The 26,869-nt window shown below is 48.0% G+C and overlaps 2 protein-coding genes across 5 annotated transcripts in view; one reads left to right on the forward strand and one right to left on the reverse strand.

The window, feature by feature from the left end:
• Positions 1-2,694, forward strand: part of RARB (retinoic acid receptor beta) — a 197,704-nt gene extending 195,010 nt beyond the window's left edge. For both annotated transcript variants that reach the window (XM_040433155.1, XM_040433156.1), the window contains one exon: positions 1,170-2,694. In XM_040433155.1, coding sequence (XP_040289089.1) covers positions 1,170-1,357 — 188 coding nt within the window. In that variant the 3' untranslated portion in view covers positions 1,358-2,694. The remainder of the gene's footprint in view (positions 1-1,169) is intronic.
• Positions 2,695-3,505: 811 nt separating this feature from the next.
• Positions 3,506-26,869, reverse strand: part of TOP2B (DNA topoisomerase II beta) — a 93,607-nt gene continuing 70,243 nt past the window's right edge. For 2 of the 3 annotated variants that reach the window (XM_040433158.1, XM_040433157.1), the window contains exons 33-37: positions 21,090-21,206; positions 18,990-19,106; positions 12,006-12,131; positions 8,237-8,334; positions 3,506-4,016 (exon numbers count right to left, since the gene is read on the reverse strand). In XM_040433158.1, coding sequence (XP_040289092.1) covers positions 3,855-4,016; positions 8,237-8,334; positions 12,006-12,131; positions 18,990-19,106; positions 21,090-21,206 — 620 coding nt within the window. In that variant the 3' untranslated portion in view covers positions 3,506-3,854. Of the gene's footprint in view, positions 4,017-8,236; positions 8,335-12,005; positions 12,134-18,989; positions 19,107-21,089; positions 21,207-26,869 lie in introns of those variants that run through there. The other variant, XR_005779184.1, reaches the window with a different exon arrangement.

Here is a 26,869-nt window from a genome sequence, read left to right on the forward strand (position 1 = left end):
GAAAAACGGAAATACGGAAACTGAAGGCATACGGAGTACATTCTGTTTTTTTGCGGAACCATTGAAATGAATGGTTCCGTATACGGACCGTAAAAAACGGCCCGTAAACTAAAAAATAAAAAAATAAACGGTTGTGTGAAAGAGGCCTTAGGCAGCAAATGAACAAACAGTTCTTTAAGTTGATGTGTTGGAATAAGGAAACATGGGCAAGCACAAGGATCCGAGTAATTTTGACTAGTGCCAAATTGTGATGGCAAAACTGGGTCAGGGTATTTCCAAAACAGCAGGTATTGTAGGGTGTTCCCAGTATGCAGTTTGTACCTACCAAAAGTGGTTGAAGGAAGGGCAACAGGTGTACTAGCAGTGAGAAAGACCCAGCACTGCTGTCTGATTTGGGACTGAAGGGTAAAGGGGTTTTCCAAGAGTCTTTACTTACTGATAACCTATCCGCTGCCTTCTCAAGCAGCTGATCAGCTGGGGTCCCCCACCGATCAGATACTGATGACCTATCCAGAGGTTAGGTCATCAGTAAAAAAAAAAACCTGTCTGGCTGATCCCAAAGAAGAGTTGCTACAGCGCAAATTGCTGAAAAAGTTAAAGGGGTTATCTGGTTGTAGGAGGAAACTGGACAAACCTTGGGATCTTCCTGCAATAAAGAACTGGTAAATACTTACCTGACAGATTCCATGCCACTGCTCTGGTTCTCCTGGCCAGGCTCTATTTACTTGGTTTCAGCAGTGACGTCATGTCAAAAACACGTGACCACTGCAGCCAGCCTTTGGCCTCATCAGATGAGGGTAGTGATTGGCTGCAGCAGTCACTGCTGCAACTGGGTAAATACAGCCCAGCTAGGAGAACCAATGCTGCAGTGCAGGATCTGTCAATTATGTACTTACCAGCTCTTTATTGCAGGTGGAGCCTGAGGGTAATACGAATTACTCAGGGAATTCTAGAAAGGTGTCTGAGCACAGAGTGCATCACAGCTCAATTTGTATATCTGTGAATTACAACGGTATAGAGATCCAGTTGCCTGTGTCCAAGTTGTATTTTAAATACAAATTTCTGCCAAAAAGCTTGTTTAAAATGATCACTGTAAATGATGGATGTACTTCAAAGCCACATTTTATTGCGTTGCATGTAGCTAATATTTTGTTTCCTGTTATGTACAGGTGCAGAACGCGTTATCACACTGAAGCTGGAAATACCCGGATCAATGCCGCCCCTCATTCAGGAAATGCTGGAGAACTCAGAAGGCCACGAGGCATCCAGTCCAAGTGAGAATGCACCAGAGCACAGTAACAGCATCTCAACTAAACCAGAGGAGGAGAAGGTCAGCAAATGTGCACAGGTGCAATAGGGCCTGACCCTCCACAAGACATTCCCAACACAATATGCACACAAGGATGACAAGCAAGGAGCAGCTTTCCCAACCCCGTTGATGAATTTGCAGATCCAAAACGCGTTCAGATTCCTCAGCAAGAAAAGACCAAGCTGGTTTTCATTTATATAAACCTATATACTTTTGCTGTTTACATTCTTAACTTTTGCTGGACTCTTACAAATAGAAGAAAACCACACTAAAAACAGCCATTTTACAGAACAAGAAATAAAGCTACGTCTATTTTCTCTTCCGATCATCAGATTGCATGATCTTTGAAGACTTTGTACATAACCTATTTACTGTTCTTTCTGCTGGATGTTTGGTGCTTTTCATCTGTCTTGCATACATAAAAATGATCAAGACGAGATTAAAAAAAAAAAAAATGTAAAAAAAAAAACAAAGCAAATGGACTGTTGTATGTGTCCATGTAAGGAGCATAGGCTGTCAAATAGGTCATAACATGCCCTTAACTGCATTGCGTCTATTCCCCTCCTCCGGCCTGTCGGAGGAAGTTGTGGAGGAAAATTCACTACATTATCTGAAGCCAGTTTTGTATCTGAGTAACTGCCTGTTCCGTTAGAAGACATTTTATTGTAGAGTTGTCAGTGTCACTTTAAGAAGGTGGATCAAACAGATGTGATTGTTCTGGTGGACGATATTTACAGGTGGATTACTGCAGTAATTGTAGCCTCAAAGGCACTTTCCAGTGTTACAATGTTTTTTTTGTCTGTTTCCTTTTTTCATGTTTACCTGTTCACAAGCCATTAGAGAAATGTTTGTGTGTGGTTCACTACTTATGAGTGGGTATTACATAAAAGCCCCTTTACCCTTTTATTTTACCCAGAATACATCTCTCTTGTGCAAACCCCTCATCTCACTACAACTCTAAAGTTATGGGAGTCCGGCTGAAACACCATTTGGGCTACTTGAGAACGGCAGAGCATGCTAGGAGCTGCTATCCTTTAACACTAGCGGCAGCTGCAGGTTTTCTCAGCTGTGTGTGTCCTACAATAGAGATGAGCAAATCGATTCCTCTCATCAGCAGGGCTTCTGTCCCCGCAAATGAAGAAGCGCCCACCTGCCGGAAGATTGACAGGGCCGGACATTTAGCCATGACCATTTCCCGGCGACTGTGCAGACGCGGTACTGAAGCTGAGCCTGTGTCCTTGCTCTGTTAACCAGAGCAGCGTCAGGTCAGGGCTGGGCTAAATGTCTGGCCCTGTCAATGTGGCAGCAGGTGGGCGCTTCTTAAAGGACATCTGTCAGCAGATTTGTACCTATGACACTGGCTGACCTGTTACATGTGCACTTGGCAGCTGAAGGCATCCGTGTTGGTCCCATGTTCATATGTGCCTGCATTGCTGAGAAAAATGAAGTTTTAATATATGCAAATTAGCCTCTAGGAGCAACGTGGGTATTGCCGATGCACCTAGAGGCTCAGATCTTTCAGCAGTTGCTGTACCCTCTCCACTTTGATGCTATCACTGCCTGGCCCTGTGGATTGATCGAGGCAGTTGGAGAAAGCAGAGGCTCTAGGAGTAATGGCAACGCCCCCATTGCTCCTAGAGGTTAATTTGCATATATATAAAAAAAACATCATATGAACATGGGACCATCATAGATGCCTTCAGCTTCCAAGCAGCTAGTCAGTTTCATAGGTACTAATCTGCTGACAACCTGCAGGGACAGCCTCCCATAAACACTCTACATAACAAGTTGGATAGTGATAACATGCACAAGTGAGAGATGTAACTTACACGACCATGGTGCTCCCGTTGAACTGGCACAATATAGTAATTGCCTCAGCCCCACACTTCAAGAACACTTAAAACGCCCACCCATTTCATAGTTTTAATCTGTTTGGATCACAGTGACGGTGATACCACATTGAAAGGTGTTTATAGGTCTCATTTAAAGCACTAGTAGAAATCTGGGGGGATATTTTAGCAAGTCTGTGATGTATTCTTCACTGGCTCGGTTTGTACATTGAGATTGTTTAACGATGCTTTCTATGTTCATATACTGTTTACCTTTTTTCCATGGAGTCTCCTGGCAAAGAATAAAATATATTTATTTTAAATCTTTCCCCGTAATCTTTACACTCAATAGAACGCACAACACAAGTCAGATTTCCAATTTTTTTTTAATGTTTTTGTCTTCATTTTAAAAAGCAGGGTTGCTGTGTTTTTCCCCTCCGTATTTGATCAGGACAATTAAAATGTGTGCTTGAGCACAGCAGTCTAAAACATTTCTACAAGGCAAATTGGAACGAGTACATGACATTTCATGATTAAAAAAGAGCAGAAAACTGTATGTGTAACAACAAATGTTAAAATGCCTACACAATAATAAAAAACATCAAATACATTATCACATAAAATAAGACAATGTACAAAAGTCTGCAACAGGAGGGACAAAAGGACTACACAAGATACTTTGCTGGAAAACATTTGGGTGCCCCTGAGGCACATAACTAATACATAGTAAAATCATCATCTTCGTCATCAGACTCGGCAAAATATTTCACTTCTTTCCTGGCCCGGCCCGGCCTCTGTCGTGTCGCACTTTCAGAGTTTGTGTCTACTGGGAAGATGTCCGTATCGGAATCATTGTCAAAAATGGTTTTCTTAGATTTCTGAGGGAAAAGCAGTTAGAAACTGGAGTCAGATGACCAGAAATTAACAGGTTTAGGCTCCATTCACACGACCGCAATTTCGTTCCGCATGTGCTGCCCAGACACGGAATTGCGGATCCGCACTTTCGTTCCGCCCAAAAAATAGAACATGTCCTATTCTGGTCTGCAATTGCGGACCAGAAAAGGCATTTTCTATTAGTGCCGGCAATGTGCGGAATGCACATTGCCGCTTTCAGTGTTTTGCGGCTCCGTGGATCCGCAAAACACGTTGCGAACGTGTGAATGGAGCCTTAGACGGCAAGAAGGCAACATTTGAACATGAACTGAAACAGCAAGGTTCTCCAACAAAAGTAAGGGCTCTCCACTACCAGAGCCTGGTAATAAGAACGCTTAGTGTGAAGGTACCAAAAGTTTGTGAACACCCTGTCTAAGGGTTTCAGCCATATCACTGCAAACAGGTGCATAAAATCATGCACACAGCCATGCGGTATCCATAGAAAAATGCTGGTTGTAGTAGTATGGTGAATAAAAGCATCGTTATGTCAAATGTGATTACAATAAGTCAGTTATTGAAACTTTGGATTTGGGTCTTTCAACTACAAGTGCGGTCAGTGGCGCACCTACAGGGGGGGTCCAGCGGGTCTGGACCCCCCCTAGAACAACCAACCGAATTTTTTTTTTTTTAATCCTTCAGGGCCGCACCGCCGATCACCACAGGCGGCGCGGCCCTGGATGTAATTTCGGCCGCGGCGGTGGGGGGGGGCCGGGGGGACAGTGGGAGTACTAGGAGATGAGCGCTTCCATTGTGGAAGCGCTCATCTCCATATCTAATCCATCTGTATCGCCGTCCTTAGGACAGCGATACAGATGCCTGTGCTGTGCTGTGGCAGGGGAGGGAGGGGCGTGTCCCTCCCCTGTTCTTCTGATAGGCCGCAGGCACTAATGCCTGCAGCCTATCAGAGGCCGGCTCAGGCAAGATGACGTCATCATCACGCGCCTGAGCCGGGCAGCACACAGCAGAGCAGGGACACAGGCCGGAAGAGCCTGCATCGCATCGCTGCTGATGGAGGTAAGTATCAGTGTATTTTTTGCTTTATTTTTGTTGTTTTGTTTTTTTTGGAGGGGTGGAGCTGGCACTATGGGGGCACTAAAGGGGAGAACGGCACTCTGGGGCATCTGGTGGTACTTTTTTTTTTTAGGTGGCACTTCTTACTGGCACATTATGGGGGGGGGGGGGGGGGGGGGCCATGGGGGAGAGGAGCACTATGGGGGTTCTAAAGGGGCTTTTTTTTTTTACACATTATGGGGAGAACGGCACAAGGGGGCATCTGGTGGCACTATAGGGGCATTATTTGGGGGGCACCATGGGGGAGAGGAGCACTATGGGGGCTCTAAAGGGGCTTTTTTTTTTACACATTATGGGAGGCACTACAGGGGAGAACAGCACTATGGGGCATCTGGTGGCACTATAGGGGCATTATTTGGGGGCACTATGGGGAAGTGGGGGTACTAAAGGGGCCTTTTTTTCTTATTGGCACATGGGGGCATTATGGCATCTGGTGGCACTAAGGGGGCATTTTTTACTGGCACATTATGGGAGGCACTATAGGGGAGGGCGGCACTATGGAGGAGTGGAGCACTATTGGGGCATATGGTGGAACTTTATGGGGCGGCACCATGGGGGAGAGGAGCACTATGGGGGCATCTGGGGGGTCTAAAGGGGCTTTTTTTTAATTGACATATTATGGGGGCACTATAGGGGAGAATGGCACTATAGGGGCATTATTTGGGGGCACTAAGGGGAAGTGGGGGCTCTAAAGGGGCCTTTATTCTTATTGGCACATTATGGGGGCATTATGGCATCTGGTGTCACTAAGGGGGCATTTTTTTACTGGCACATTATGGTAGGCACTATAGGGGAGAGCGGCACTATGGGGGAGTGGAGCACTATTGGGGCATATGGTGGCACTATATAGGGGTATTTTATACTGGCATACATTATGGGGACATTAGCTCAACAGCGGGCACTAAGCGGGGGTATTTCATGTACTGTCATATTGTAGGGAGAATTATTAGTACTAGGAGGTATTATGCGGAGCTTTGCTAATACTGGGGGGCTATGAGGAACATGATTACTAGTATGGGCACTATAGGGGCGTTATTACTACTAAGTGTGCTCTGGCAGAGAATTATTTCTATTTTGGGGAGCCCTGTTATTTTGGGGGGCACCCTGCCACAGTATCAGCTTAGCACAATAATTTTTGGGGGACATTATCTTTATACTATTAGTGTCTGGGCGCAGTTATTTTTTTAGAGCACTGTGTGCCAATAATTGTTGAGGGGGGCACTATCTGTGTGGTAGTAGTATTTCCAGGGGGACTGTTTCTGTAGTATAGTATTGGGGGCACAGCGGGCACAGTATTGGGGGTGGCAGGAAAGGGTGTTCAGAAGATGTGAAGATGATGGAAATGTGGGAAACTAATGTCTGTTTGTTAATCTCTGCAGAGATGGGAGATGGCTGAAAAATCATCATGGCGGTCTGGTCTGAATGGAGAAGATGAGGAAAGAGAACGTCTACAACAAAGGTGACATCACTGGATGGAAGAGGTATGGGGCGCTATGTAGGAGAGGAGATGCTCCGGCTCCCCTCCCCCTGCCATTTGCAGAAGGAGGATTCAGAGCTGGGTGAGGACGGTCAAGGGGGGCAGCAGGCCACGGGCGGGTGGCAGATGGTGGGGGGGAACCACAGGCAATGAGCAGGATCTGGGGAGGGAGGAGAGCGGAGGAGCGTCCTGGCTGTAGCTTGTTATATAAGCAGGCAGTGCAGCCAGGACAGACCCCCCTCTCCGTATGATGTGTAGAGGCCTCAACTATAGAATGTCAGCTGTACAGTGTTTGTTGGGAGTGGCCTATTATATGTAGGAGGGGCTTTTAATAATGGGCGGGGCCAAAAAATTTGCGGCGCGCTTCGCGCGCCACATTGTTATTTTCATACGGGCCTTTTAGAATCGCCAAGTAAAAGAATCAGCACAACACACTACACCCTTTCCCTGCATTTTTAAATATAAAGGGGGCTTTGAAAAATTCAATTCACATAGCGCACTACACATGCCGTATTTTTTTGCCTTTCGGACCCCCCCTAAAGAAAATTCCTGGGTGCTCCCCTGAGTGCGGTTATTGTGGAAGTGTTACGGCTCGGCCACTTGCAGGACAGGACCATGGGGTACTGCAGCAAGTGCACATAAAATCATGCACACCGTTACATCCCACCCTTTCCTGACTGATGGGGGTAGATCTTGTCGGCCCACTCATGCTTAGTGTTCTTTCTTCTTTTTTACAAACAAACAAAAAAAATCCCATTCACTGTCAGTCATGCTGATTAAAACGATACCTTAGTTCTCTTTGTATGTAGCAGCGTTCCCTGGTGTCAGTGTGTGCTGTGGATCCCGGCGCTCATTGGTGGCAGCAGATCAGAACACAGAGTGGAGGAGCGCATTCTCTCCTGCACATACAGCCCTCTCTTCCTTGTCCTGATCCACAGCACACCCTGACACCAATGACTCATTCAGCATTATTAGTAGTTCCACAGCGCTGGACCACCAATGGCTATTAAATTAAAGGACCACTCTGTCACAAAGTTTTTTGGTTTTTTTAGGGGCTCAAAAAGTTTTTATATAAAAAGATCATATTAGGGGTGCTCAAAACCGCTAGTTAGCATAATAAAAATGCTGATTCCTCGAGAACACTGCTATGTACAAAGACAACTAAGCTATCGCTTTCATCAGCATGATCAACCCTACAAAGCAATATGTCTGTGTAATAGGGTTGATCAAGCTGACAGAGGCTCTTTAAACAACTTCTGGTTTAGGTTTTAGGGTAAGCCAAGTGTGATCCCCCCCCAAAAAAAGAGGAAAAAGCACACAGGGAAGACAAATTATTTCTGTATTTCTACATGTCAAAAATGAAGCAACAGGACACCAATTCTACACACAGTCCATGCATCTATGTAGATCAAATAGCTAGAAATGCATTTCTACAGAGAACACAAAGGCCAGTCTCCTAGGACACTGGTGTATGTCAAAATGTAGATATAATGTATCCACCTGGTAGACAACCTATGGAGCTGGAGAATAAGGGCCCTGCATGTATCCAATGTGACAGATCCTATCAAGATATCAGTAGCAGCCGTGCCACAGGGTTGTAAACCAGCGTGCTCTTACCTTGCTGGATGTGGACTTTGAGGAAGATTTCTTCCCAGGATTGTAGTCGCATTCATTTTCAGAATCAGACGTTTTTCTTTTCTTTCCTCTTCCTTTTGCTATTGAACAAAGCAGTCACATTAGGTTTACAGGACACTGTTAATGACTATATGGCTGGGGACAGTTTTTATTTCCATTAATATAAAGCTTCATTGTAGGGGATCTATATGGGAATGACAGCATGGAGAAACCTGAAAGTTATGTGCCTTCCATCATCTACATAGATGACAAACATTGGCTCTAGAAATGTTGGTCCTTAAAGGGGTTCTGCAGTTTGTTTAAACTGATGATCTATCCTCTAAACCATTTTTTATGCCGCTCACTGTTACTGTGAATGACTGCAAGATGTCAGTCGTACATGCTGAATCTAAACCGCAGAAGCTGAGTCGCTGTACAAAACCAGATATCAGGGATATCGAGAGAAAATGCTTCCAGGGGAGAATACCATAGTTAAGTTTTTAGCATTAAAGGGGCATATCGCTGGGTCCCGCACCTACAATGAGAACTGAGCGGGGAAATGAACAGAGGGCGCACTGCGCATGCGCAGCCGCCTTCCATTCATGTCTATAGGGCCGCCGAAAATAGCTGAGCGCTGGCTCGGCTATTGCCGTCTGCCCCATAGAAATAAATGGGAGCATGATCCGCGCATGCGCGGTGCGCTCCCATTCACTTCTATGGGAGCAGCGCTTGGTGGTGGACGGACCCTGCGAAATCCAGGGTCCTGCAGACACACAGTTCTCCCCGCTTTGTTCCCGTTGTAGGTGCAGGTCCCAGCATCTGAGATAGGAATACCCCTTTAAAAGGGAATCCAACAGGAAAAAACACTGACAGCAAGAAGCCTACAGAGGGACAAGAGGCCCCCTAATATGGGTGTGTGAAAAAACTTTAGGACAGGCTCTCTTTAGATTACACTATCTATATAAAGCCATACCAAATGTTTTTATTTTCTTATGGGGGCTGCCATCTAGTTGAGCATTTAGAGATTTACTTTATGGCAGCCACTTGGGCCTTAGACATAATGGAAAGGACTCATTGACTTCTATGGGAGAGTTTTCCAGGTGCTCTGTGACCTGTGCAGATGTCAGGAGGGAGTAGATAAGCACGGTGGCTCAGTGGTTAGCATTAGTCCTTGCGCACTAGTAGGGTCCTAAGTTTAAATCCAACCAAGGACAACATCTGCATGGAGTTTGTATGTTCTCCCTGTGTTTGCATGGGTTTCCTCTGTGTATTCCAGTTTCCTCCCACACTCCAAAGACATACTGATAGGGAACTTAAGACTGTGAGCCTCATTGTCTGTAAAGCGATGTGGAATATGTCAGTGCTATATAAGAGAATACCCCAGGGAAAATGAAAACTAACTTCACCCAAAAGTCTTTAAAAATATTTTTTACATAAAAACTTGATTTAAACAATGTCATTTTCTGATGATCCATTCCCTTTAAAAATAGGGCTTGTTTACTTTCATTATTCGATCAGCAATTATTGGGAGGGATGTGACTTAATGATCATTCATTCAAGCCCCTCCTCAGAATTAAGCCTCATTCACAAGTCAGTGAGCCAAAACCAGGATTGGAGCCTCCACCGACATAAGGTAAAGATCTGCTCCTGTTCTGTGTTTAGAGCCGCACTTGGTTTTGGCTCAAAATCACTGATAGAAATCACTGACGTGTGAATGAGGCATTACATTGCTTGCTGGCAGCATATCCCTTTTACATGCGGAGAGGTGTTGCTGACAAAATAATAATTTTTATGCCCAAGCAACATCAATAATTGGCGACACCTTTGCACATGCAGATTATTGGGAACAGGCATTTGTACGGGCGTTCCTACAGAATTGGCTCAGGTAAAGGGACATTTAACCTTAAAGAGGACCTTTCACCCATTATGACAATGTGAACTAACTATACAGACATGGAGAGCGGCGCCCGGGGATCTCACTGCACTTACTATTATCCCCGGGCGCCGCTCCGTTCTCCTGCTATGCCCTCCAGTATATTCGTTCACAAAGTTATGGTAGGCGGAGTCTGCCCTTGTTCTGCTGTAGCGCTGGCCAATCGCATTGCAGAGCTCACAGCCTGGGAGAGAATAACCTCCCAGGCTGTGAGCTCTGCGCTGCGATTGGCCAGCGCTACAGCAGAACAAGGGCAGACTCCGCCTACCATAACTTAGTGACTTAAATCTCCGCCTACTATAACTTACTGAGCGAAGATAGCGGAGGGCATAGCGGGAGAACGGAGCGGCGCCCGGGGATAATAGTAAGTGCAGTGAGATCCCTGGGCGCCGCTCTCCATGTCTGTATGCTTAGTTCACATTGTCATAATGGGTGAAAGGTCCTCTTTAACCGCCTAACGCAGGATCGCGTTCCGGAGGCGGCAGCCCTGCGCACAGTCATGCATATATGCGCCATCTCGCGAGACGCGAGATTTCCTGTGAACGCGCGCTCACAGGCGCGCGCGTTTACAGGATCGGAAGGTAAGCGAGTGGATCTCCAGCCTGCCAGCGGCGATCGTTCGATGAGATGAGATTTTTTTAACCCCTAAAAGGTATATTAGACGCTGTTTTGATAACAGCGTCTAATATACCTGCTACCTGGTCCTCTTGGTCAAATGCCAACTTTGTATAAAAAAATGGGAAAAGTTGTCTTTTGCCAAGATATTTCTCTCACCCAGCATGGGTATATGTAAAATGACACCCCAAAACACATTGCCCAACTTCTCCTGAGTACGGCAATACCACATGTGTGACACTTTTTTGCAGCCTAGGTGGGCAAAGGGGCCCACATTCCAAAGAGCACCTTTCGGATTTCACCGGCCATTTTTTACAGATTTTGATTTCAAACTACTTTGCACGCATTTGGGCCCCTAAAATGCCAGGGCAGTATAACTCTACCCCACAAGTGACCCCATTTTGGAAAGAAGACACCCCAAGGTATTTCGTGATGGGCATAGTGAGTTCATGGAAGTTTTTATTTTTTGTCACAAGTTAGTGGAATATGAGACTTTGTATGAAAAAATTAAAAAAATCATCATTTTCCGCTAACTTGTGACAAAAAATAAAAAGTTCTATGAACTCACTATGCCCATCAGCGAATACCTTAGGGTGTCTACTTTCCGAAATGGGGTCATTTGTGGGGTGTTTGTACTGTCTGGGCATTGTAGAACCTCAGGAAACATGACAGGTGCTCAGAAAGTCAGAGCTGCTTCAAAAAGCGGAAATTCACATTTTTGTACCATAGTTTGTAAACGCTATAACTTTTACCCAAACCATATTTTTTTTACCCATTTTTTTTTTTATCAAAGACATGTAGAACAATAAATTTCGAGAAAAATTTATATATGGATGTTGTTTTATTTGCAAAATTTTACAACTGAAAGTGAAAAATGTCATTTTTTTGGCAAAAAAAAAATCGTTAAATTTCGATTAATAACAAAAAAAGTTAAAATGTCAGCAGCAATGAAATACCACCAAATGAAAGCTCTATTAGTGAGAAGAAAAGGAGGTAAAATTCATTTGGGTGGTAAGTTGCATGACCGAGCAATAAACGGTCAAAATAGTGTAGGTCAGAAGTGTAAAAAGTGGCCTGGTCATTAAGGGTGTTTAAGCTAGGGGGGCTGAAGTGGTTAAGGAACCTAACAGGTTACAGAATAATCTGCAAATAACAGGAGGCAGGAAAAAATTATTAAGAATAACAAATATATCATGATGATAAAGCCTCTCTCTAGATACTTGCCTTTGGGTGTGGTAGGTTTCTTTGGGCCTCCAAACTCCAAATCAGAGTCTGAATTCACAAAAACATCAGACTTCTTTGGCTTTGGCGGTCGTTTTTGTTTTGGGGTTCCATCTGAAGAGGTTTTTGCTACAAATGTAAGAATAAAAGTTAAACATCTAAGGCTACTTTCACACTAGTGTTTTTGATGGATCCAGCAAGGTTCAGCAAAAACGCTTCCGTTACTGATAATACAACCATCTGCATACGTTATGAACGGATCCGGTGGTATTATCTTTGCCATTGCCAAGATGGATCCGTCATGAACTCTGTTCAGTTTTGTCCTCATTGACAATGAATGGGGACAAAACTGAAGCGTTTCCCCCCCCCCCCCCCGCAATACCGGAAACCTAAAACGCTAGTGTGAAAGTAGCCTAAAGCACGAAGGGAATGATGAAGCTTTAGTGCCCTGATATACCGGAAGATCAATCATTTAATCGGACGCTTTCAATTTTTAAACCTGTGCATTGAAAATAGTAACACCTAAAGGTAAAATAATGCTAAATAAGGGCACACGATGTAGAAGCAAAATAACACATTAAATCATTCACGTTTGCTCTTTGTTGAATTCATAGAAAGATATTTGTCACTTAAAAGACTGACACTAAGAAAACAACCCAGCTCCTACCTCAGAGATTATAGCCGGACATTACATGATCTGATTTAAATAAATATTGCAGAGCTATATCCCTTAATGAATGGATTGGATTCCCCCTTTCATCAATGGCCCACAAAATCCTAGAGAACATATTCAAGCTAGCAACGATCGTGCAGCATTAAAGACTGTAAAACCATACTGCCAATGCTATCGTTAATAACTGCAATATAGTGCACATGTTGATACAAGCGTAGAGTTGACTGGTTGGTTCAAACCATAATGCCACATGTGATCGACAACCTGTCTAAAGTGTGCAGTCGGGTGGCAATATTCTGTATTTTGCAATGTATCACATTACATTCCAGCTGCGGCAGTAGTGTGTCACTGTCATGTTACCATCACATAACACCAGTATTGCGATGCTTTAGCTGTGGGCCACGGTAGATCTAGAAAACTTTGGCATACTGTTAGAGAACAGCATGCCAGAGTTCCCTGCCGCAAGTGTGAAACTAGCCTAAAGGGGTTGTCCGACCATTACAAGTCATATTCATTAAACAGATAATAAAGCACGTTTGGCATTTATATGCTTTTGAAAAAATGAGCCAGTGAATTTGATGTTTACTTATGTAGTATGGCGCCACCTGGTGGTCAAAGTGTATAGTGACAAACATTCATCTGCTGATCTGAGTGCTATGGGTCATCCATGCTCAGCAGCTCTCACCACACCAGGTCTCTGCATTGTGACCCTCTGTCCACTACGTAGCAGCTGATACAAATAGCTTTCTGCAGGGAGAGACATGTTATTAGCTCCTCTATAGTGAACGCAGGGAAGAAAGCTATTTCTATTCGCTGCTTTGCAGTGAACACAGGATCACTATGCAAAGACCTGGCTGAAGAATGAGTGACTGGGCCTGTGTGACCACCAGCTCTCCGCTCAGTAGATGAACATGCACATTGCTATACACTTTGAACAGGTAGCACCATACTATGTAAGTAAAATGTCATAACTAGTGTTGAGCGAACACGAACTGTAAAGTTCAGGTCCATACCGAACTTTGCGAGTTCAGGCATTTAATAAAAGCTTTTGAAAGGCTACAGGGCAGCCAATCAACAAGCTTTTAAGCTGTGGGCACTTAGAAGCCATCACAGCCATGACTAGTAATGGCATGGCTGTGATTGGCCAGTGCAGCATGTGACCCAGCCTCTATATAAGCTGGAGTCACATGTAGCATCCGCTCCGAGTAGTGCAGGGACAGGAAGCTGAAGCGAGGGAGAGTGTTAGGAATCTGGCTATTTGTTTTGTGGGTGCCCGGCCCCCCCCCCACCACCACCACCACCTAGCATGTCCACACTGTCCCACGGAAGCGTTCAGCTGTCCATCCCCCAAACACTGGAGAGAAAGAGGAAGTACCCCCCTACCCACCCACGATCCCTGGCACTGAATGCCAGCATTTCAAAATTACTGGCCTTTGAAATGCTGTCATTCCGTCTGGTGGAGACGGAGAGAGTTTTAAAGCCTTATGGCGGTGGCTGTCCCAGAGTACATCGTTCCCAGCCGCCACTACTTTTCCAGGCGAGCCATCCCTTCCCTGCACAACCAAGTGGGGGACAAAATCAGGTGTGCACTGTGCAATGCCATCTGTGGCAAGGTCCACATAACTACCGATACATGGACCAGAAAGCACGGTCAGGGACGTTATATCTCCCTAACTGCACACTGGGTAAATGCAGTGGTGGCTGGGCCTGAGGCAGATAGCAGTATGGCGCATGTCCTACTGCCACCGAGGATTGCAGGCCATTTCTCGTTATTCTATTCTATGTTATTTTAAGTCATTTCCCTATCCACATTTGTTTGCAGGGCAACTGGCCTGCTCTTACCTCCATTTTGCTTCCTTTTGCAGCCCTCTAGCCCTTACTACGACTATTTTACAGCCATTTTAGTGCACCAAAGTTCAGGTCCTCATTGACTTCAATGGGGTTCGGGTTCGAGGTCGGGCCCCGAACCCGAACTTTGACCCGAAGTTCGGCTGAACCCAAACATCCACAGGTCCGCTTATCCCTAGTCATAACTTCACTGGATCATTTTTCAAACAGCCTAAAGTAACAATCTTAATTCTTATGATCTGTAAAATCAATATGACGTGTAATGGTGGGATAGATCCTCTAAACCAGGCATCCTCAAACTGCAGCCCTCCAGCTGTTGTAAAACTACAACTCCCACAATGCCCTGCTGTAAGCTAATACATGTAGGCTGTTCGGGCATGCTGGGAGTTGTAGTTTTGCAACAGCTGGAGGGCCTCAGTTTGAGGATCCCTGGTTTAGAGGATCTATCCCACCATTACACGTCATATTGATTTTACAGATCATAAGAATTAAGATTGTTACAGTAGGTGAACCCGATTTTGTGTCAATCTCGCTCTCTTTCTCGGCGAGATTGAGCACCTACGAGCCCCATCGCGGGAGCCAGCGCCGAGCTGGCTTGCCGCGATGGAGACAGAGCCGTCATAGAAGCGACGGGAGATCCGACTTGGATTCCCGCCAATTCTACACGTGTGCGGCGTTTGTTATGAATTCTGAGGGGGAAGTCCCCGCCGGATTTTAAATAAAAATCCAGCATGGGTCCCCCCCTCAGGAGCATACCGGGCCCTTAGGTCTGTTATGGGTTGTAAGGAGAGCCCCCCCTACGCCGAAAAAAACGGCGTAGGGGGTCCCCCTACAATCCATACCAGACCCGTATCCAAAGCACGCTACCCGGCCAGCCAGGAAGGGAGTGGGGACGAGCGAGCGCCCCCTCCTGAGCCGTACCAGGCTGCATGCCCTCAACATGGGGGGGTTGGGTGCTCTGGGGCAGGGGGCGCACTGCGGCCCCCCCACCTCAGAGCACCCTGTCCCCATGTTGATGAGGACAGGGCCCCTTCCCGACAACCCTGGCCGTTGGTTGTCGGGGTATGCGGGCGGGAGGCTTATCGGAATCTGGGAGCCCCCTTTAATAAGGGGGCCCCCAGATACCGGCCCCCCACCCTAAGTGAATGAGTATGGGGTACATCGTACCCCTACCCATTCACCTGCAAGAAAAGTGGTAAAAACACAAATAAACCACACAGTGTATTAAAATATTTTATTTTTCTGCTCCGGAGGCCGCCCCGTCTTCTTTATTAGCTCTTTTACCAGGGGGGGCTCTTCTTCTTCCGCTATCCCGACGGGTCTTCTCCGCTATCCGGGGGGTCTTCTCAACTCTCCGGGGTTCTCCTTCTGTCTTCGCCGCTCTCCGTTGTTGACTCGGCGCACCCCGGTTCTTCGTCTCGCGAGATCTCGGATTTTAAATAAAAATTTAGCGAGACGAAGAACCGGGGTTCTCCTTCTGTCTTCGCCGCTCTCCGTTGTTGACTCGGCGCACCCCGGTTCTTCGTCTCGCTAAATTTTTATTTAAAATCCGAGATCTCGCGAGACGAAGAACCGGGGTGCGCCGAGTCAACAACGGAGAGCGGCGAAGACAGAAGGAGAACCCCGGAGAGTTGAGAAGACCCCCCGGATAGCGGAGAAGACCCGTCGGGATAGCGGAAGAAGAAGAGCCCCCCCGGTAAAAGAGCTAATAAAGAAGACAGGGGGCGGCCTCTGGAGCAGAAAAATAAAATATTTTAATACACTGTGTGGTTTATTTGTGTTTTTACCACTTTTCTTGCAGGTGAATGGGTAGGGGTACGATGTACCCCATACTCATTCACTTAGGGTGGGGGGCCGGTATCTGGGGGCCCCCTTATTAAAGGGGGCTCCCAGATTCCGATAAGCCTCCCGCCCGCATACCCCGACAACCAACGGCCAGGGTTGTCGGGAAGGGGCCCTGTCCTCATCAACATGGGGACAGGGTGCTCTGAGGTGGGGGGGCCGCAGTGCGCCCCCTGCCCCAGAGCACCCAACCCCCCCATGTTGAGGGCATGCAGCCTGGTACGGCTCAGGAGGGGGCGCTCGCTCGTCCCCACTCCCTTCCTGGCTGGCCGGGTAGCGTGCTTTGGATACGGGTCTGGTATGGATTGTAGGGGGACCCCCTACGCCGTTTTTTTCGGCGTAGGGGGGGCTCTCCTTACAACCCATAACAGACCTAAGGGCCCGGTATGCTCCTGAGGTGGGGACCCATGCCGGATTTTTATTTAAAATCCGGCGGGGACTTCCCCCTCAGGATTCATAACAAACGCCGCACACGTGTAGAATTGGCGGGAATCCAAGTCGGATCTCCCGTCACTTCTATGACGCGCTTGCTGGGATGTGCTGTCACTATTCCAGTGAGTGCGAGATCTCGGCACCATGTCGCCGAGTATCAGCGCGACGCTGTCGTGCTAAAAGCACAATATCACAAACACCTACTGTACCTGTAACCCCCTGTAATATGGACATGCTGCTGGGATACGTTGTTCATGGCTTCTTTTCGAAACAACTGTTGGTGAACTATGCAAATCCTGTTCACAGAAGTTGCGTTTACTTATTTGCTGTGATTCTGTCCAATAAGCATAGAGCGCTGCAGCAGTATCTTTCTGATTGTAGTGTGCAAAGAGCACAATCTCATGAGATGAGGCATATCTTGCAAGATCACACGCTCTGAATACTCTGGCTGTGCTTCATTGCCACACAGATCAGCGGGACTCCTTGGTCGGGAACGAAGCTCTCATCTGCCTCACCCTGCTCCTCGCCAATAAGTCCCGCTGATCTGTATGCCAGTGAACCCCATCTGGAATATGCGACAGTGTGGTCTCACAAGATATACCACAAGACCACGCTCTCTGCACACTAAAGGTGCCTTTACACCTTGCAATAAGCAGCAAATTTTCGGAAAACAAGCGTTCCTTCCCAACATACTGCTCCACAGTATGAGAGCGCAGGATCGCTATTGCGATCGCTCGTTCTCAGAGCCGCAGATCACTGTTTAGACTAGGGTTGTTGCGATACCAAAACTTAGATTCGCTTTCGATACCATAAAAAGTATTGCGATACTCGATACCACGTGAAAAAAATAAAAAATACCCCAAAAATGTGTGTGCAGTCCGCATTTTATGGAACATCCGGCCAATAATCGAACAGTCCTATCCTATTTTTTGGGGGGACAAGGAGACTATTTAATTTATTGTTTATATATTTTATATGTAAAATTGGGAAAGGGGGTGATTTATACTTAATATTTTGGTGTGTTTTTTTTATTTTATTTTTTTACTTTTTATTTAATAACTATTTCCCCCCTTAGGGGCTAGAACCTGGGATCTTTTCATCCCTTGTCCTATTCACCCTAATAGAGCTCTATTAGGGTGAATAGGACTTCACACACACTCCCTGCTGCCCTGTGCATAGTACACACAGGAGCAGGGAGATTACCATGGCAGTCAGGGCTTCGGTAGCGTCCTGGCTGCCATGGTAACCGATCTGAGCCCCAGGATTACACTGCTGGGGCTCCGATCACAACTGCCTCTGTACAACCAATGAAGAGGAGGGGACCCTGTGGCCACTGCCACCAATGATTTTAATACTGGGTGGGTTGAGGGGGTGGGGGCGCACAGCACCACCAATGATTTTAATACTGGGGGGTGGGCGCACTGAGCCACCAATGGCAATTAACGTCTAATACACATACAGCAGCAGAATCACATAGCCTGCACCCGACCTCAATAACAGGGTGCTGTGATAGTTAACCCCCTCAGGTGCAGCACCCAGCTCCCTGTCACAGAGGTCAAGTGCAGGCTATGTGATTCTGCCGCCACACCCACCTCCTGTATGTGTGTTAGACGTTAATTTTCATTGGTGGCGCAGTGCGCTAACCCCTCCTCCGCCCCTCTCTCTTCATTGGCAGCGGCGGCACAGGTGGACGGAGAGTGTGACTGGGGGAACATGGCGTGCGCTGAGAACCGAACTGATACCGGGACAAAAGTATAGATTGGGTATCGATATTTCGATACCCACAACAACCCTAGTTTAGACAACACGATCTGCTGCCCAGAAACGATAATTTAGGGGCCTGCAAAAACGACAGGAACACCAGAGTGTTTCGCTCGTTCATCGGGTGATCAGTAGCACCTTCACATGAGCAGATTGTCATTAATGAGCGTTTGCAATAACGTCCGTTCCCGATAATCTGTCCAATAATTCTAACGTTTAGATCAACCTCAACTCTGGCTCTGAAGACAAATGACAATCTACAGGCTTTTTTACATATAGGATGACAAAACTGGGGGCCCTATGTCAGGAACATGGGGCCCTGAGATAACAGCAGGCCATTCAATGGAGCAGCAACATTTAAAGTGCCTGTTTTACCATTTTCCAGTTGACAGGTTCCCTTTAACTCTGGAAAAAATGAAGATCAACCTTACCTTTCTTAGCAGATGGTTTGCTTGCTGGTTTTTCTGTGGATTTGATGCCAAGTGTTGAAGAGTAGAGGGGGGAAGGCTTATCATCTTCATCATCATCACTGTTTAATTTGGAAATATCTAACAAAAAATAAATAAATAAATTCATCCTGCATTGACCTTAAACAGCACATACAGTATACAACACAGACACATGGGCTAGTGTGCAAAGGATAAACCAGCTATTCATAACTACTTCCTGCCCTGAGAAGTAATATTACTTCATGGCAAATGGGTCACAATGTTGTGAATAGTATGTGACAGTGATGGCACAGGGGCAGTTGCCAGCACCATCACTTCTGGATGATGGGTGTATTATACAGCCAACAGTATGCTCTCATCGCAGGATTGGATATAGCGCCGATCTGTGGCAGCTAAGTGATTAGACACAAGGAGCAGGCTCCTGTAACAGCATTAGTGCAGATGCCCATTGCATTTGCCATGTATGCATACTTAGGCAGAGCTGAATAGGTTGCCAGTCAGTAAAGCACTGGCAGGCAATAATACAGTAATATACATATGTGTATGCTTGCACACAATAGGAAAAGGCACTGGCCTCTCTGGTGGCTGGGACCATGGATGTGCACATAGCCTGGAACTTTTTCCTATAGTCTGCAAGCACGCCCACCACTGCTGGATTGCAGGGTGGTCATAAGCCCTGGATATGAGAAGTGTATAATGTGATGGAAAAATGAATTAAGCCAGCCATGATAAGTGCCATTTCCTTAAGCGAGACAATCCCTTTAATGTGATTCAGAGGAGACTGACAAAAAATAAACTGCTAGTGCTGCTTGGTCAATGTGCCTACTGCCCTCATGAATACTGCAAAGAAACATAGGAATATCACCAAGTGTCATGGTGTGGGGAGCCATTAGTTACCAAGACCATTCCCATCTGGTATATGTGGAGGGGACATTGACCAGCCTTCAGTATGTCTAGGACATTGTAGAACCCTTCCTACTGCCTTTTGTAATTCAGATGTGGTATTCCAACAAGATAATGCCCACCCACACGGCCTGTAATACACAACGTGCTCTTCAGGGTGTCCACATCTCCTCCACTGGAGAATGACTGGGGTGTCGGTTCTCCCATGCACTGCAGTCAACAACCATCTTTGCTGAACTACAGATCCAAGTTGAAGAACTTGGAATGATAAACCACAGGAGGTTATCTACCATCTGTATGACTATTACCATGCCAGAGTGGCAAATTGTATCACAGCAAGGGGAGATGCCACCCAGTACTAATGTGACCCTGCCTCAACATATACCCACTGCAGAACCAATATAAAACGGTGCACAACCTGGACTGTGTGACTATTGACCAAGCTCCACTAGCAGTTTATACCTCATCAAGCTCCACTCCATTAAATTACATTCTTTTTTCATTTTCCAGAAGTACATAGTGGATAAAAAAAAGTGACCAAAAAGTGTGCATGTAGACAATGGTGTTAATGAAACGTCATCATCCTACAAAAAAAAAAAAAAACTCAATCGATGATAGAATAAAAATAATTTGGGGTCTTTGAATGCAGCCACAAATTCCATGCCACCAATGTCTGAGGTGACATAACTCCTTTAAAGAGGTACCCCAGGCTAGTAATATTGAATATCAGATCTGAGAGGGTCCAATACTCAGCACCCCTGAGCTATAGTAACCCAGGACAGCCACTATACTTTAAAGAGCTGCTTATCCAGCTCTGTTCTCAGTGGCAGGTGCTGGAGGACCACAGGTATCAGCTGCTCACTCCAGCTCCCCCCCCCCCCCCCAATATGATATTGATGAACTGTCCAGAGGATAGGTGATCAATATCATTAGCTTGGAAAACCATTTTAAAATCAATAAGTTGTGTTACTAAAAGTCTCAGTGCTTGGAATCAAAAGTCTTATTACTTGGAATAAGTGGTTTATCTGCACTTTACAGAAATTCATGTGAACCCTCACGACTGCGCCCAGGTAAGAGGAGGAAATGCGACATGATAATCTGCAGCTTTACTGAATGAAGATTGTGAAATGATATAAAGTAATTGTAGCACACGTTCCATCTTTCATTCAGAAACATCACCTTTCTCTTTTTTAGTAGATGTTTTGCTGGTGGTTTTCTCTGAAGATTTGTAGCTGAATGGTGAGGAGTAGAAGGGGGACGATTCGCCATCATCGCTGTTATATTTAGAGGGCTCATCTAATAAACACAAAAATCAGGATGTCAGGTCTTCGAAAAAACACATTAGAGGAGAATTTATTACGTCACTTGCACCAGTTTTGTGGCGAAAAAAAACCCCGTTGCAAATTTCCCCCAGCCAACAAATTTATTACATTTCTGCCAGAAACTGCTGTAAATTATAGTGTCAATATAGGCCAGCTCACAGACTGCTCAAAATAAGAGACGCATCTCAAAGGGAACCTGTCACCATGAAAATGCGAAGTAATCTGCAGGCAGCCTGTTATAGAGCAGGAGGAGCTGAGCAGTTTGATATGTAGTTTTACGGGAAAAGATTCAGAAAAACTTGTAATTTATATAAGGAGATTTTTGTGAAACTCACCTGTAAAATCTTTTTCTCGTAATTTCCATTGGGGGACACAGACCATGGGTATAGCTTAGAGATATTACTAGGAGGGACACTATGCAAAAAAAGAAGCTCCTCCTCCTCAGGCTATACCCCCAGGCACCTCCAGGAGAACTTCAGTCGTTGCAAAAGCAGTAGGAGAAGGAGAACGGAAACAAAACATTATGGAAACCATCACACAGCACACCCTAAGGCGTAAACCAAAAAAGGGGGCGGGAGCTGTGTCCCCCAATGGAAATTACGAGAAAAAGATTTTACAGGTGAGTTTCACAAAAATCTCCTTTTCTCGTTCATTCCATTGGGGGACACAGACCATGGGACGTCCCAAAGCAGTCCATGGGGTGGGAAAAAAGAACAAATCCAACACCGCCAGGAATAAACGTCCAGTAGTCAAACCGGAACCACAGCCTGCAATACCCTGCGCCCAAGAGCAGCATCAGCCGAGGCCAGAGAGTGTAACTGATAAAACTTTGTGAAAGTATGTAAGGACGACCAAGTGGCCGCCTTACACAACTGGGAAACGGATGCGCGATTGCGTCTAGCCCAGGAAGCACCCACTGCCCTTGTGGAGTGAGCGGTAATCCGCGACGGCGGAACGTGGCCGCGAGCGCGATATGCCGCAGCAATAGCGGAACGGATCCACCGCGCCACGGTGACCTTGGAAGCCGCCAGGCCCTTACGGGACCCTTCAGGAATCACAAAGAGAGAGTCTGAACGCCGGAAGGAAGCGGTAGCCCCCAGGTACACCTTCAGGGCCCTGACGACGTCCAGGGAGTGGAGAGCACATTCCTTGGGGTTCACCGGAGAAGGACAAAAAGAGGGCAGGACAAGATCCTCGTTAAGGTGGAAGGGAGAAACCACCTTGGGCAAAAAAGAAGGCACCGGCCTGAGCACCACCTTATCCTGGTGAAAGACCAGAAAAGGTTCCCGGCAGGAAAGTGCGGCCAGCTCCGAAACTCGCCTGATGGAGGTTATGGCCACCAGAAAAACTACCTTCCAGGTGAGTAAAACCAGAGAGATCTCCCTCAGAGGTTCAAAAGGCGCCGCCTGAAGGGCGCGCAGAACCAAGTTGAGATCCCAGGGGGGCAAGGGAGGCACATACGGAGGAACCGAATGCGCCACCCCCTGCAGGAAGGTTTTTACAGGTCTCAAAAAGGCAATGGACCTCTGAAAAAAGATAGCCAAAGCAGAAACCTGACCCTTTAAAGAACTGAGCGACAGACCCATGTCGAGGCCGGACTGGAGAAAAGACAGCACCACTGGGACAGAGAAACGTAGGGGCGAGTAGCCCGATTTCTCACAAAACACCAGGAAGGCTTTCCAGGTGCGATAATAGATTCGTGAAGAAGCCGGCTTTCGAGCCCTGATCATGGTTCTTACCACCGCATCAGAGAAGCCTCTCTTCCTCAGGATGGCGGTCTCAACAGCCACGCCGTTAAACGCAGCTGCCGTGAATTCTGGTGGAAGAGCGGCCCCTGAGACAAGAGATCCTCTCTGTCGGGCAGAGGCCACGGGACGTCCGCCAACATACGAGCGACGCTGGAGAACCAGGCGCGACGAGGCCAATCCGGAGCGACGAGAATGGTTGGTATCCCCTCCGCCTCGATCTTGCGCAGCACCTTCGGCAACAGAGGAATCGGAGGGAAGACGTAAAGGAGGCTGAACCGCTGCCATGGAAATACCAGCGCGTCCACCCCGTCCGCCCGTGGGTCTCGAGCGCGGGCAAGATACACCGGCACCTTGTGGTTGAGCCGGGAAGCCATCAAATCTACGTCCGGACGGCCCCATCGGTGGCAGATGTCCTCGAACACCTCCGGATGGAGAGACCACTCTCCCGGATCCACCTTGGTGCGACTCAGAAAATCCGCCGTCCAATTGTCGACTCCCGGGATGTACACTGCCGACAATACTGGAACATGAGACTCCGCCCATAAGAGGATCCTCGCTACTTCCCGCATTACTGCCCGACTGCGAGTCCCGCCCTGATGGTTGACATAAGCCACAGCCGTGGCATTGTCCGACTGAACCCGCACCGGGCGAGTCGCCAGGAGAGGAGTCCAATGGGAGAGGGAGTGGAAAATCGCCCTCAATTCCAAAACGTTTATCGGGAGACGGGATTCCTCCGTCGACCAGACACCCTGAACTTAGGTTCCGGAGAACACCTCCCCAACCGATGAGGCTGGCGTCGGTGGTGACTATCGTCCAGGAGAACGGAAGGAAGGACTTTCCTGACGATAGGTTCAGGGGAGACTGCCACCAAGGGAGAGACGCTCGAACTTGCCGGGACAGACGAACAGGAGTGTCTAGACCCCGAGGGTTCTTGTTCCAGAGGGCAAGGATCATCTGTTGTAGCGGACGAGTGTGAAATTGGGCGTACGGAATCGCCTCGAAAGAGGAGACCATAAGGCCCAGCACCCGCATGCACTCCCGAATGGTGGGACGTGGAGAGCGTAGAAGGAGCACCATTGCCAGACGAATCTGGGAAGCCTTGGAATCTGGAAGAAACACCCGAGAAATCGAGGTGTCCAAGATCATCCCCAGGAACGAAAGTCTCTGGGAGGGGTGCAGAGAGGACTTGGGGAGATTGATCAGCCATCCGAACCGTTCCAGGGATTGAACCGTGATTCGGATGCTGTCCTCGGCCTGTGGAAGAGACGGAGCTTTTATCAAGATGTCGTCTAGGTATGGTAACAAAGAGATGCCCCTGGTGCGAAGAAGCGCCATGAGAGGCGCCAGAATCTTCGTAAAAACTCGAGGGGCGGTTGCCAACCCAAAAGGTAGGGCGACGAACTGGTAATGACGCCCCCCTATGGCAAAGCGCAGAAAGCGATGGTGGGACTCTGCAATAGGGACGTGCAAGTAGGCGTCTTGAATGTCCACAGACGCGAGAAATTCTCCTGGACTCAGAGAAGCAATAACGGAGCGAAGGGACTCCATGCGAAACTTCCGCACCCGTAGAAACTTGTTGAGAAGTTTTAGATCCAAGATTGGACGTACTGACCCCTCTTTCTTTGGAACAACGAACAGGTTTGAGTAAAAACCTGTCCCTTGCTCTTCTGGGGGAACGGGGGAAATGACACCACGGTCCAGAAGAGAGGAGACCGCAAAAAAGAGGTCCGAGGCCCTGGCTGGATCCCCCGGAACGCGAGAAGGGAAAAAACGTTCCGGCGGGCTGGACGCGAACTCCAACTTGTAGCCGGACGTCACCACTTCCAGAGCCCAGGCGTCCTGAACGTGAGCCCTCCAGACCTGTTGAAAGGAGAGCAGACGGCCCCCCACCACGAGGGGTGGGGGCACCCCTTCATGCGGAGGGTTGCTTGGGAGCAGGAGGACGGGCTGACTGCGCCCGAGGCCGCCAAGAAGGCTGGGGCTTGAAGAAAGGCTTCTTGCGGGAGTCCTGGGACCCCCCTGCCGATGAGGATGACGGCGTCCTGGCAGTGGAGAAGCGACGAAAGGACTGGCCCCGGAAACCTGAAGGCCGAGACCGAAAGGGACGCTTGGTCCTGGGCTGGGGTAGATGAGTGCTCTTGCCCCCTGTTGCGGCAGAAATGAATTCATCTAGTTGAGCCCCAAAGAGCCTGGACCCTTCAAAGGGAAGGTTAGCGAGGGATCGCTTGGATGAGGCATCAGCATCCCACACCTTCAGCCAGACCTCCCTGCGCTGAATGACAGAGAGGGCCGAAATACGGGCAAAGAGGGAGCCGATGTCCATTGAAGCCTCACAGAGATATTTAGACGCTTGAGACATCTGGATGATAAAATCCAGAGTATCTGCAGAGGCGTCCTGCTCTGACAGATCCTGGTGGTGGCGCTGCAACCACGTTGTAAGGGCTCTGGCGACCCAAGCCGACGCAAAGGCCGGTCGCAGGGAAGCGCCCGCCAGCGAGAAGATGGACTTGGAAAGTGAATCCAAACGTCTGTCCACCGCATCCTGCAGAGAGGAACCGTCTAGGACGGGAAGGGCCGTGTTCTTGGCTAACCTGGCCACCGGAGGATCTACCTTAGGGGAAGAAGTCCACTTTTCCACTGTGTCAGCTGGAAAAGGATAAAGCGTATCCATACGCTTGGTGGCCGAAAATTTTTGATTAGGTCGATCCCAAGCTTTTGATAGGACCGCAGTGAATTCCTCGTGAATAGGGAACACGGCGGACTCCTGTTTCTTGGGTGGAAAAAGGGAGAACTCCCGACTAGTGGAGGGAGGAGAATCCCCTTGTATATTAAAAGTGTCACGGACAGCTGCCACCAACTCGGTTACCATGGTGGAAAGCTTAGGCAGGGGTTCCCGCTCCGTGACTTCGTCCGATCCGGACAATTCCCCATCGGATTTGCGCTCCCTGCGAGGGGGAGAGTCAACCGGGCATGCCTCAAGGCGAGGGGGAGAAGCGGAGTCATCCGAGGAGGAATGCTGCCGCTCACGCTGCCTTTTAGAAGTCAGACGCCCTCTGTGAGAGTCGCTGAGAGGGGATGGAGTGGTGGATGCCACTGGAGTAGTAGCCGCCATGCGCTCCATGAAGGACATGGCTGCCTTGGCAACTAAGGCCAGATCAGCTGCCGCATTAGACATGGCGGAGGCCCAGGCGGGTACCGCTGGATCCGCAGGGGCAGAGGGAGGACCGGGCTGAGCAAGAGAAGGAGGCTGATCCTGTCCGGGAGCAGGGCATGAGTCACAGGAACCAGTGACAGAAAAAGGCCTAAGGCATATTTTACATGACTCCAGTGGAGCCTGAGAGGAAGCCTTGGAAGGCTTAGGGGCCCCAGGTTTAGGCATGATGGTATTCCAAAAAAGATTTCCTACCAGGTTGCTGCAATTCCTACCACCCAGGCAACAGCAGAAGTCTCCGGTCACCGAGAACTGAGGAGCTGCACGGCCGCAATCCAGCAGAGTCTCCGGCGTAGGGAGAGACAGAGCTGGACGCCGAGGCTCCGCCCCCTTGGACGCGTCATTGCGGCGCGAAATAAGCGCGCGAAATAAGCGCGCGCGCGCGCACTTCAAATACACCCCTTCGCCAGAAACGGCGCAGCAGGGGTTAATATCGGGAGGAGCAGGCCGGCGGGAGCTGCAGAGAGCGCAGCGGCCATAAGATAAAATACACTCCTTCAGTGCCAAGATTGCCGCCGGTGCGGCCATAGTCTGAGCTGCAGGCAGGTATCAGTGGAATCACCAGCCCTCCCCAGAAGGGCCCCCTCCCAACGGGAAAAAATGCCCCCAGCCGGTCCTTCTCTAGCTCACCTCAGGTTACAGAGCGCCAGACAGACGACATGAAGGGGTGGGGGGAGG

This window comes from Bufo bufo, chromosome 5, assembly GCF_905171765.1.
Source record: "Bufo bufo chromosome 5, aBufBuf1.1, whole genome shotgun sequence".
NCBI lineage: Eukaryota > Metazoa > Chordata > Amphibia > Anura > Bufonidae > Bufo > Bufo bufo.